The sequence below is a fragment of the Passer montanus genome, unplaced genomic scaffold, assembly GCF_014805655.1.
Source record: "Passer montanus isolate IOZ18808 unplaced genomic scaffold, ASM1480565v1 scaffold117, whole genome shotgun sequence".
NCBI lineage: Eukaryota > Metazoa > Chordata > Aves > Passeriformes > Passeridae > Passer > Passer montanus.
In genome coordinates this window covers 83577-96582 of record NW_024358389.1, presented here as the reverse complement: position 1 = coordinate 96582, position 13006 = coordinate 83577, and the positions used below count along the sequence as shown (strand labels likewise).

Sequence of the window (13006 nt, the reverse complement as noted above, 5' to 3'; positions counted from 1 at the left end):
ATCCATTAAATTATTTGTGAAGGCATCAGTAGTTAATTTAGTAGCTGGCACAGGGCTGTGTTTTGAAACCAGTATGAGAATAACGTTGAAAACTGATGGTTTTGGTTGTCGCTTAGCAGTGCTTATCCTAAGTCAAGGACTTTTTGTGTCTCATTATCTGCCAGTGAGGAGGTGCACACAAAAGCTGAGCGGGAGAACAGCCAGAACAGGTTATGGACTGGCCAAAGTATGTTCCACACCACAGAACATCACACTCTATATATAAACGGCGGGAGTTATTCAAAGGGGCACTGACAGGAGTTCAGGGACAGAGTCTGCTATCAGTTGACAGGCGGTGTGATTGCTTTGCGCATCACTTGAGTCTTTTTACCTTGGGTACGTGGGCTCGGCCAGACACCCCTCGCGCCGCACCCGCTCCCAGCCCCGGCTCTCACTGTCTGCACGGCTCAGCCCGGCCCAGCCCAGCCCGGTTCACCCCGCCTCGGCTCGGTTCACCCCTCCCCATCCTGGCTCTCCCCGCCCTAACTCGGCTCTCCCCGCCCCAGCCCAGCCCAGCCCGGTTCTCCCAGCCCCCGCCCGGCTCTCCCCGCCCCAGCCCAGCCCGGCTCTCCTCGCCGGCTGCGCGGTCCTGCTGCCGTCTCCCGTCTCAGCCGCGGCTGCCCCAGCCCTTCCCTTGCCCCGCTGGCGATCGGGCAGCGCTGGCAGCTCCGCTCCCGCTCCGGCTCCGGCTCCGCGGCCATCCCGGAGCTCCCCGGGCGCTGGCGGCCGCTGCGCGCAGGCAGCGCGGTGCGCTCAGCCTCCCGCTCCGCCGCATCCCCGGCGTGCCCGCGGAGCCCCCGGGCAGCCGGCGGCATGTCAGCCGTGCGCAGGAAGTTTGGGGACGAGTACCAGGCCGTGGGCCTCGCTCGCTGCAGCGCCCGCAGGGAGCGGCAGCGCTTCGTGGACAAGAACGGGCGCTGCAACGTGCAGCACGGCAACCTGGGCGGCGAGACCAGCCGCTACCTGTCCGACCTCTTCACCACGCTGGTGGACCTCAAGTGGCGCTGGAACCTGCTCATCTTCCTGCTGACCTACACGGTGGCCTGGCTGGTGATGGCCTCCATGTGGTGGGGCATCGCCTACCTGCGCGGGGACCTGCAGCAGGCGCACGGTGACACGTACAGCCCGTGTGTGGCCAACGTGTACAACTTCCCCTCCGCCTTCCTCTTCTTCGTGGAGACCGAGGCCACCATCGGCTACGGGCACCGCTACATCACGGAGCGCTGCCCCGAGGGCATCGTGCTCTTCCTCTTCCAGTCGCTGCTGGGCTCCGTCGTGGACGCGTTCCTCATCGGCTGCATGTTCATCAAGATGTCGCAGCCCAAGAAGCGAGCCGAGACGCTCATGTTCAGCCGTGCCGCCGTCATCTCGCAGCGCGATGCCAAGCTCTGCCTCATGTTCCGGGTGGGCAACCTCCGCAACAGCCACATGGTGTCTGCCCAGATCCGCTGCAAGCTGATCAAGGTGGGTCCTGCCCACCTGGGTGGCACAGGGCGCCTGGGTGGTGGGTGACACGGGGCTGGGCACAGAGGGCAGGAGCGGGGGGCTTCTCCTGTGTGGCTGGTGCCTGCTGGCAGCTCTGCCCTGCCCCGTGTTGTCCCCTGGTGAGAGGAGGTGGCTGGGGCGGTGGGAAGGACTGTGGGAGATGTTGGTGTAGCTGTCGCAGCAGCAGCCATGCAAAAGTAGGGGAAAACTGTCTCATTAGAGCTCCCAGGGAACTTCAGTGCATTGTGAGGCTGGCAGAAACCCGGGCTGGGCAGGATGGATGGATGGATGTGTCAGGATGCAGGACAGCTCCAAGGACGGGTACTGAGGCATGCTGCTTAACAGATGATGGCTGAGGAAAAGAAATTGATTTGTGGTGGTATTAAACTAGGATAAAGATCAGCCTTGACCTCCTCTTTCTCTTGGGGAAACGTGCTGAGCTTTAACTTGCAGTCCCTTATCCCAGCTATGTTCCAGCTAGTGACCTCACAGCGTTTCTGAGGGATTGTATAGAAGCTCCTTTGATTGTCACCACTATCCATTTATTAATCACTGACAATGGCCAGTAGAATTGAGAATGCAAGAATCTTGGAATTCAAAGGAATTCATAACACAAAAAACAAACCAAAACCAAACAAATGACAAAAAACCCAAAAAAACCCATCCCAAAAACAACAAAACAAAGACCCCCCAAAAAACCCAAAAACCAAACCCAGAAGAGTTTGGCAGTCACGAAGGTCCAGAAGATAAATTGGGCTGGAGTAGAATGGAAGAAAAACACTGAAATTCTGAGCAATGTAGAATCTCACAGTAGCTATGACTTGTCAGGGGAACATGCTTGGTGAGGAGCTCTGTCTAAAGCTCCTAAGCTGTCAGAAGCTGGATCCCAGTGATGAGATTAGTTTCAGGATATCATATTTGAGTGTTATAAATGTTCTGTACTCTGTCTGGTAATTCTCTCTGGCCTTTTTAATAATCTGCATGGATAAATATGAAGCAGTAGGTGATGGGGTAGTGGTAAATATGAAATACTGTTTTCCTTCTGTTCTGTGCTGAATGCTGGACTGAGCTGTTAATTTCTCTTGCTACATAATACCACTTAAAATGGAGGATCTGCTAAGATTTAAAAAGAAGTTCTGTGTGTATATATATATATATACATACATACATATATATATGGGAACAAGCTGTGAGGAGTTACACTGGAGCAATTTTTATAGGAATTGGAAAGCCAGCTGAACCATGGTTTTTGTTGCTTTATCCTCCAGAAATGTCTTCTAAAGTATTTGAATTCCATGGTTCAAAATGTAATGCAGGTCAAAGTAGAATAAAAGTGGGGTCACGTTGTGTTTTTACAGAGAGGGCAACTCATTTTCTTTTGAAATAAGACACCAGATATACAGCCTGATGTCCTGTCTGCTGACAATTCCATTGCTAGACAATGCTGGGCCAGAAAACTGAAGGACATTTGATGGACCTGCATGACCATGATGTCTTAGGATAGCTGTTTTGTGGGCCAGACAATGAATCAGTGAGAAATTCTTGATTTTATTTTTTATATGATCATCATGTTGTCTTCAAGCTGCTTTGTGACCTTTGACAAACACCAGCTTTGAACAGAAGATTTTAAGCTGATTGTGCAGTAGCTGCCCCCTCAGTCCTCATTGCAAGGCATGGTATTAATTCCCTTGTCTTTGTGTAAATCCTTGTCACTGAACTGGACACACATTCTGGGAGCCACTGGTGGCTGTTCAGCTCATCCTTGAATTTCCATCAGCTGCTTTCAGGGAGATTTGTGTGTCCTGTAAATGAGGGTGAATGTGCCAGAATTTTCTTGCTGTCTTCAGCAAATCCTTTTTTGTGGTTTGAGCTCTGCCCTCTGTACTTCCCTGCAGGGCTGCCAACAGCTGATCTTGCTACACTTTTCCTGCACCTGATCAGGTAGCCAGAATTTTCTTTTGTACTGGTGTCACACTGAAGGGATGTGAAGAACCATGTCACATTTTTGTACTTGAGCTAGGAGATATATTCAGTAGTTAATGTGGTGTTTTGCTGAGAGCAGTGGAGCTCTGAGGATTTACCTTTGTACACTAACCTAAGTTGTCTGAGCAGCATTTCCTGAGTGTGATACATGTCCTGGTACAGTCAGTGGATTACAATGGTGCTGCCACACTGGGCTGGCTTTTCTTTGGGTCCAGGGGCTCTGCAGCAGCATGGCAAAGTGGTACCATGCAGAAGTCTGAGGCTCTATTTAAACTGTGTTGTGGAGGGCTTGGAAAACAGTTACAAGATTAATTGTGTGTGTTTCAGCAAAAACTTTTCAAAAAATCCATGTCTTTCTAGTTTCCATTGAGTGCTACAGAAGCTGGGAAAAGCAAAATCCTGGGGCAAGAAATAGAAAAAAAAAAAAGCTGTTTGGAACTAGCTGCTGAAAATGTGCAGTTTCAGGTCCTGGACTTTTTAATGTCACAGTGAACCGTATTTTTCTGCCTTGATTCCTGGACCTTTCTAGAGTGCCTAGGCAGCAGCAAGCAGCATGGCAATCAGTATTGATGTTATAAAACTCAATCACAGTACATAATTGTACCTTCTCTTGATCTGACTACATATGTCATTGATAAACATGCTGGTGTTGGTGTGTAGATATCTATGCAATGTTTCAGCTAGTATAGGACCATTTGATTCAGAAAGTTGAGGAATGTAAAACCATCATAGCATGTTTTCAACGTGTGCTAACAATAGTTTTAAAAATACAGTTGTGAAGGATGAGAGCTGCAGGGCAGTGAGCTTTGGGTTAGAACCAGTTCTTTAGGCTGTACTTACTAACAGCTTTGAATAAGCTGAAAGCAAACAAAATTTTATCAGAAAGTTTGCAGGTGGCAGGCATTGGAAATAGGTAAGAAGACCCATTATATTGTGATTTCAATAAACTGATAAGTAGGGCAGAAAGTGCAAAAAAAAAGTTTTTTAATATTACAGCATTGTTCAGATTGGAAGGAACTTCAGGAAGTTTGTGGTCAAACCTTCTTCTGAAAGTATGGTGAGCTAGGAGATCAGACCAGGTTACTCTGGGCTTTTTCCAATATAGTTTTGGGAGCCTCTAAGATAAAAAAATAAAAAAAAAACTTTGTAGTCTTGCTGGGCAAGCTTTTACACAGCTTAATTGTCCTCATGATGAAAATGTTTTTCTTCAATCCAGTCCAGTCCAATCCACAGTTCCCTTGTTTCAGCTTATACCCGTGTCTCTCATTTCTGCCGGGCACCTCTGTGAAAAGCCTGGCTCTGTTTTCTTGGTCACGTTCCTCTCAGGTTTTGGATTGTTTGTTAGATCCCCTTCCATGCCTTCTCTTCTCTGGTCTGAACAAGCCCAGCTCACACAGGTCATATTTACAACTAGACCGAAATAAAAAGTAGCAGTGATCCTGAGAATTATCTCCAGTGGAGCTGTAGGTGTAGTGTCACAACTGAAAAACTCCACACAAATCTTCAATAATGGTATCACAGCAACAAGATCATATTATTCCAGAAATATAAAATATAATAACACTTCTTGCAAGCTGGTAGTCTGAGTGTGGGGGAGGAGCAATGAGCATCCACCAGTTCAGCATTTTCTAGATTTATGTGTTTCTCTACAATGTGCTGCATCTTTTGAGTCCCACTTTTTCTGCCCCGGTACTTAATTAGTGTCCACCTGGATATCAAAACATAATTATGTGAGTTCTCTAATGACTGAACTGACAGAGGGATAATGATAATGATAATGATAATAATAATAATAATAATAATAATAATAATAGTACTGCAGCATGTCCAGTTAAAGGGAGCTATGCATGTTTATGCATAAACAGGGTTTAGAAAAGCAAAGAGAATGAATAAAGGGTAGGAGTGAAGATTTGAAGAGCATGATGTATTTGATCAGACAATAAAACAGACTAAGTGGTGATGCAGTGGAAGTCTGCCTTGTAATAAAAACTGAAATAAAGATCCAGTGGCAGAAAGTTAGACACAGGAGTCTTACATAGGAGTCTTATTTTCCTTTGTAGCCTTAGCTGTGAAGAAATTAACCTTTAGAGGAATTTCTGGAGACCTTTAGATTATCCATCTCTGACCACATTTAAATTGCAAGCTAGGGCATTTCTCATTAATTGTTCCCTTGTTCAACTTGTATTAATCCGCAGAATTTACTTGTCTCTGTGTTATGTGGATGGTCAAAATAAAGAGTCACAAGTGTTCCTTCCAGACTTATTCTTGACATTTTATAGCACTCTGTCTTCTTGTTTTGTGATCCTTTGAGTAAAGCTGTAGATATAAAACAAAGGTCACTGGCTAGGAGGCTGAACCTGTTGGGGCTATTAAGCTCTCTTCACTCAGGTTAACCTATTTTTATTCAACAAACAAGTTTAAAAATCCTCCATGCCCTGCATAAATCAATCCTGCATGTAAGATCCTGAATACCTCAAACAAAACCTTCTGCTTTCTGCCAGATCTGTTCCCTCTAATCATCCTGCCTGGATTTGTTTACTATTGAATGGATTTGATTGAAGACTCTTCCACAAAGAGAAATGGTGTGTAGATCAAACAGTTCTTGAGTCAGGCAACAGCTTGTGCAAAATTGCTTATTTCTGTCTAGGCAGATGTATTAGATGAAGCTTTGGGACAATTTCAGATTTAGGTGTTGGCTCATACAGGTTTTTTACCTTGGAGCAAAGATCATACCTGGACAACCAATTTGTGCACCATTGCAGGAACAGCAGCCAGGCAACAAAAGCAGCTTAGCTCTGCAGGAAAAGTGAAAAGATGTTTTTGCAGCAGGCTGATTGCACCTTTGCATGTAACAGACTGTCATGACTGCTATGTATGTGTTGATTGCTTTTATCTCACAGCACTTTTATCTTTCAGATCATAAATAATTTGTGAAAATGCTCTCACACTCAATCAGCTGATATTTTCTCTGTCTTCATCAGCAAAGGAGAAATTGAATCTTGTCCTGCTGTGCAGGGGAGAACTTGATTACTAAGTCAGGAAGAATATTTCTTCCTCAGTAGCAAAACAAGCAGGTAGATGAAATCATGGATTGTATTTAATAATGAGCTGTGCTCCAGCTGCTGCCTAGCTGGTTGTGTAATCTCCAGTAAATACCAGGCAGTTATAAAATCAGCATTTTTAAGGTCCTTGTGAAGAGGGGAGACAATATAAAGACAGACTATTTGCGTGGGGATTTGCTTTAAAGACAGAAACTTTTCTAAAAGAACACTCGTCAGATCTGAGTTGATGGAAAACTGCTGCCTTTGGCTTGCTCTCAGTGAACAATGTTTCCAAAATGCAACACAATTCATGCTATCTATTTATTCCTTTATGATAGTACAACTTATAATAATATTTATTTATTTATAATCAGCAGTCATCTTCTTGAAGAGCTAAGTGCTTTTTAATCAAACAATAAGCAGAAAAGATTTTAAATAGGATTTATTTATCAGCTGTGCAAATCTGCTAATTTTGGTGAGCAATTTCCACCAGAGATCTTCAAAGCAATCACATGAGGAGCTGCCTGGCCAAGTGATGTAATTTTTAGTTAGACTTTGAATACCAGGAAAATTTGGAGGGAACCCTGTGAGGTAGAGAGAAGCTACTGTATCAGTATTTTTATTGGACCCATGAAATGATGGGAAGAAGAATAAGGCACTTGTTTAATAATAAGGTCAGTTTGTTAAGGTCAGTGTGCAGTAGGTGGTACATGAAGGGGATGAGAGCATCATCAGTGTCAATTCAGGTGGTTTTGTGAAAATGCCACTTACCAGATGCACTGTACAATTCCTGTGGTGTTTACCTTTGAGTTAGTACATCACAGTGCCAAACAAATGTTAGTGACATACTAAAATAATGGAAGGTGAATTCAAACAACAGAATAAAATGTGTCCAGCTTGCAGATTTTGGTCTCATTAATGGGAATTTTTGCCACATGGTATTCACGGTAAACATCCATTACAAGGCATGTAGTGTGTGGTACATGATATTTTTGTCAAAAATAAATGTATATTAAAAAAATATATTAAAAATATAAAAATAACTAGATACTAAATAGATGTAAAATATATTTTAACATAGTATTAATGATATATTACAATATAATATTATTAATATTAATAACATTTTAGCCTATAAAATATAAATATATATATACACACACACACATATATATATATATATATATATATGTCACAGTAAAGTTTGTAGGTGGTGATGAGATCTACTGGCATAATAAGAAAAGTCAAACCTGGTCTTGCAAAGCAGCCTCACAGTATTTAGCATTACTCACATCTCCATTTTGAAGCCCCCAGACCTACCACATGTAGCTGATCATGTCCTGCAAGAGGCAGATTTAAACTTTATTGCATTGATATTATGTTTTGCCTCCCACAGTGATTAATAAATCATATTTTCTCTTTAGTCCAGACAGACACCAGAGGGAGAATTTCTGCCACTGGACCAGTGTGAACTGGATGTTGGATTTGGAACTGGAGCTGACCAGCTGTTTTTGGTTTCCCCTTTAACCATCTGCCATGAAATCAACTCCGAGAGCCCCTTTTTCTGCCTCTCACAAAGATCACTGAGGAGTGAGCAGTTTGAAATCGTCGTCATCCTCGAGGGAATCGTTGAGACCACTGGTAAGACTTTGAATAATCTGCACACTCTGATTTTTAGTCTCTGTTTTCAGTGCTGATATTTTTAGCAAGGCAGCTGTTAGTGCTGGATGCTCCAGCAGATCCTGCCATGTGCTGCAGAGCTTCAGGGGCTCTCACCAGGCAATAGAGACCTCCCTTCCCCTTCCCCTCTGCATTGCCAATTCCCAGCGTGGCCAGCAAGGGACACAGCCTGCCACTCTTTGTGGAACAGCTCAGTGCTCTTATGAGGCTTCTGTTTTAAGGATCAGCACTCTGAAAGAAAGCTGAACTGTAAAAATTGCCATGCTGCAAAATTCCTTTCAGCCTAGCTTGCACTGAATTGAATTCAGAGTAAGAAATCCACAAATACAGAGTCCCAGAGATTGTAGGCATATGTGGTTTTGACAAACATGAGAGAGTTTTGTTTCTTATTTAAATTTGGGTATGGTGTTGTCCAGATGACAGCTGATTTTGTGGCCTTTTGTTTTGAGGAGTCAATTCTTTTATGAATCCCATGAAAATGGGTTCCAGTTATATGAGGAGCTCTTCATCAACAATCCCTGAGTACTGTAAAGTCCAAATCATTCAGTATGGTCAGCAGCATTCTGATCTTCTTCCTTCTTCTGAGATTTGTTAAACTTTGATTAATCAGAGAGCTTTCTCATCCTTTCCACAAGATTAGCAGATGCCTCATTCCTGCTTGGAAAAGGGGTGTCCCTTTGGTGCAGCCGTGTGCAGTCATCTCTGTCTGATTGCTCTCCACACAAATACACAATCCACTGGGGCAGAATGCTCTTTCACGTTGACTGTGGCATCTTTGGATCCCTGCAGAGGCCTCATACCCTGCAACTGAATCATTTATTTTAGATAAGCATGCATTCATAACCTCCCTTAATGCAATTACCTGTCTGGAAATTTAAAGGGAGACATTTGACACTTGAGAATCCATGTTGCAGTAACCAGAGAGCAAATCAGAGTTTGGGCTCACTAACTCCTAATTCTGCCTCTGGAGACTGCCATGAGAGGAAGGCTTAAAGTTCTGCTCACCTGGGATATTTGCATAAATTATTGTGAGTGCTGTTGTGGTGCCATGGTAACAGATTTGCCAGCTTGGTTAGAACACATTTTAGCTGAGAGTTCACACATGTACATACTACCAGTGATGTATTTTGCACTAAGTGGAATAAAATCTTCAATGAGTTTACAATGGCACCTGTGTCTGAACATGGAAGAGCTTCAGTGTCTCTGCACAGCTTTTGTCTTGACATACTGTTGGGAGAAAAAGTAGCACAGCCTACAGCAAGATTATGTTTTTTATTTGGCATTGTCTCCCCCAACACCTGACCCTTGCCAAAGGATTCTGTTGGATTAGACTCTTATATAAGGTTGGATTATAATAATAATAATAATAATACATACATACCTTATTAATGTATGTTTATTCTGTTGGATTATACTCTTTTCTGACTCAGAGATGGGGCAACTGAGAGGTGTTTTAACAACTTTTATTCTATTTTCAGTCTTGTGTAAAGGGTGAGAAATACAGATGTTATAATTCACACCATCCAATCAGAAGCCAACTATTTCCTAATTATAATACACTATAAGCATTTCTTGGCCTATCAGCTTTAGCTACACCACACTGTAAATGCCTTAAAGCCAATCATCTAAAATTGCCCCTTGTGGGTCTTACTACAATAGTTCTATTTCTGTAAAGTATCTAGTCTTTTCTGTAAGGCCAATTTTTGAAACTTGTTTTGAGAATTTTCTATAAATTCATTTCCCACACTGTAAGCCTCTGCCAAGCAATAGTTCCTTCTCCCAAGAAACAGTATTACTTAATCTCTCAAAGCTAAATTAGGATTGTTGAGGCTGGGAAAGGGAAACTTTGGGATGACCTAATTGCTTCCAATACTAGACACGGTGAAGAAAATTAATTCTGTCCCAGCTGAAACCAGCACACAAGCTAATACTGTTTTAATTTTACATTTTGCCATGGCTTGGTTGCAAGTCTGCATAAAAATTTAGTCAGTCAATTAGAGGCACTCCATTGACTGGACAATCAGAAGATTGTCTAGGAGCAACTCCCTCATTTTATAACCTGTAAAATCATTGGTTTGCTGGCTGAAATTAATTTTTCTCTGTCAGCCTCATGTATTTCTGGTTCCGTGTGCCAGTCTGCTTGCTGACCTTGGAATGCTCTTGTCCATTTGCACAGGAATGACGTGCCAAGCCAGGACCTCATACACAGAAGATGAAGTCCTGTGGGGTCACAGGTTCCTCCCAGTCATGTCTCTGGAAGATGGCTTTTTCCGTGTCGATTATTCTCAGTTCCATGCCACCTTTGAAGTCCCCACTCCTCCTTACAGTGTTAAAGAGCAAGAAGAAAACCTGTCCCAGTCATCTCTCTTGAATAGTCCTTTGGATAAGAAAAGCAGAAGAGAGCAGGTTTGTCCTCTTGACTGTGCTGATGTTCCAGGAGAGAAGAACAAGCTCCCTGCTAAACTTCAGAAGATCAGCTCGAGGAAGGAAGGCCTTCCTCCAAGAGCCCTGAGAATGAGTTCCAGTAACACAGAGAAGACTTTCAGTACTGGAGATCTCTTGAAAATTCAAGAAATAAGTCCCATCTCTGATGGTGAAGACAGTGATAACAGGAAGCAGCTGAAAGCCTTAAATGCCAAGGCTCTGACTCAGTCTACCAGTGAGCTCGAGCTACAGAAGGATTTTCCAGGTATGGGCGCTCTAGAGGTGAAATTGGAGGATAATTTTCCTGCCAAACTTTGAACTCTGATTGCTTCTCCTAAGAGCTGGAGAAACAGAAGTTGTTGCTGATAAAAGTGCATTTGAGACTGCTGCCCTGGAGGAGTTGTTTCCAGTAAAGTCACAACTTGGCTTTGCTGCTTTCAGGAAGAATGATCCTTTTTGTGTAATTGTTCTGTACAGATCCAATCTAGGTACCATAACAAGACTTTGAGGGGCAGTATGGTTACCCTGTCATGCCAAAGAGATTCCTGCCCTGATGATGCTTGTCAGCATGCTCATTGCAAACCTACCCTGTCTTCTCTGTATGCAGATGCTTTTTCACAAAGCAAGGATCACATCCTTAGTCACAGAGATGGAAGCAAGAAGGGTGAAACAGCAGCTGGAACCTGGTTTTGTGCAGCTCAGGTCCTGGACTGCTCCTGATGGGCAGCACAGCAGAACACAAGAGGAATATGTGACTGCTCAGTCCCAGTCCAGTTGTCACTTTGGAAAGAGGCTTTCCTGGTCCATCCTTCTCTCCCAGTGACTGTGGCACGCTCCCTGTGTGCTCCCAGCGTCTCATCCATGGTCAGTCAGGTGGAGGAAGCAGTGTGCAATAACATTTGGGTCATTTGGCCCACATGAGCTCTCCTAAACATGAGGATCTTTATCCTGTCCAAAATTAGACCTCAGCATTTGATTTGGTGGGTCACATGCTGAATTTAATGGCCATATCACCACTCACTGTGAAGCAAACTTGAGATCAGTAGCTCAGCTTCTTGGCATGTTTTATACTGCAACTAAATAACATTTCAGTTTGAAGACATTGTAAGTAAATAAATAAAAGCTAAGTGCTAAATAATGCTGTGTCATTACACATCTCAGAGTTTTACTAATGAATGGTAGTCTTTGATGTTGCTAATTTTCATTTTATTACATTTGCCTTTTCCATTTGTATATGATTCTCAGTAATTTTGTAGATTTGATATTTATTGCTATTCAGCTCAATCCACCTCTGTCTGTGAGAGGGGATTTGTATTTCCTGGTTGGTAATAATTATAAACACACCCTGCTGTTTTGTGAACAGTGTTCAGTAGCTCAGCATACATCACCAGAGCACTCTCCAGCAGAAGGATCAAATTCTGCCCGTTACATGGACAAAATTCAGTCAAATTTAAAAGGGGTGGCAGTGGCCATATTGTGTGGCAAAGCGTTCCTTGATGGTAAAATGATGTATGCAAGCTAGGAATAGCTTGGCTTGCAGAACTCTCTATTTCTTGCTTTTGATCAGTGGGAAAGAGGAAAATGCTATTTAATGCAGGGATAAGATGTGCTGCTTGTTGTTGTTTATCTGTTCTCATGAATTTCAACAATATATATGTGCTAAAATCTGTATTTTCATTTATCAGCTGTATTTGTATGGAGTACTTAGATGACAGCATGAAGTCTTAAATGATGATGACTCTCTCTACTCTCCAGAACTGCCAAAATTAGTGTAAAATAAAATTACATCCACCTCAGGTCTCAAGTGTTATTTACTTGAATGTGCATGTGTGTGTTGGCAGCAGAGCAGCTCCAGGAGATGAGGCCCCATCCTTGGGCACACTCCCCCTCTGCTGTGGGGCAGAGAAATAGTATTAATTAATTGTTAATGAGCAATGATGCAAATTCAATGAGTTATCCAATTTAGAGGCAATTTTTTTTTGCACTGCCATTTATAAAACAATTAAACCTCATTTCTAGACACACTGACAATTAATATTAACTTACAGAAAAACTAATTGGACCCCAGAACGCTTCACAAAAGGAGGATGGGTGAGTATAGATCTATACAGAATAAATAAACATAACCTAAAATGTTGAATTAACACATTCTAGGCCAGTGCTCTTTACAGTGTAACACTCATTACAACCCTGTCCCTACTACCACAGAATGACAAAAAGCAGTACTGCAACAAAAAACACCCACAAAACCCCAAACCAAAGAGAAAACCACACAGGCACACTGACACTACACACCCACTGCTGACACTTGATGATAAAATCAGCACTAAGAAATAAAAGGATTAGGGTTAGAT

General features: G+C 43.0%; 1 protein-coding gene across 1 annotated transcript; it reads left to right on the top strand.

The window, feature by feature from the left end:
• Positions 1-603: 603 nt before the first annotated feature.
• On the top strand, positions 604-12424 carry LOC120496701 (G protein-activated inward rectifier potassium channel 1-like). Its single transcript, XM_039697379.1, has 3 exons — positions 604-1503; positions 7973-8189; positions 10405-12424. The coding sequence occupies exons 1-3, from the start codon at positions 853-855 to the stop codon at positions 10968-10970; spliced, it is 1434 nt and encodes a 477-aa protein (XP_039553313.1). The 5' UTR covers positions 604-852; the 3' UTR covers positions 10971-12424.
• The last annotated feature ends 582 nt before the right edge of the window (positions 12425-13006 follow it).

Coding starts and splice junctions, on each gene's coding strand:
- LOC120496701 (XM_039697379.1), top strand. CDS start 853: ATGTCAGCCGTGCGCAGGAAGTTTGGGGACGAGTACCAGGCCGTGGGC. Junction 1,504..7,972: donor TCCGCTGCAAGCTGATCAAG/GTGGGTCCTGCC, acceptor TTTTCTCTTTAG/TCCAGACAGACACCAGAGGG. Junction 8,190..10,404: donor GGGAATCGTTGAGACCACTG/GTAAGACTTTGA, acceptor CCATTTGCACAG/GAATGACGTGCCAAGCCAGG.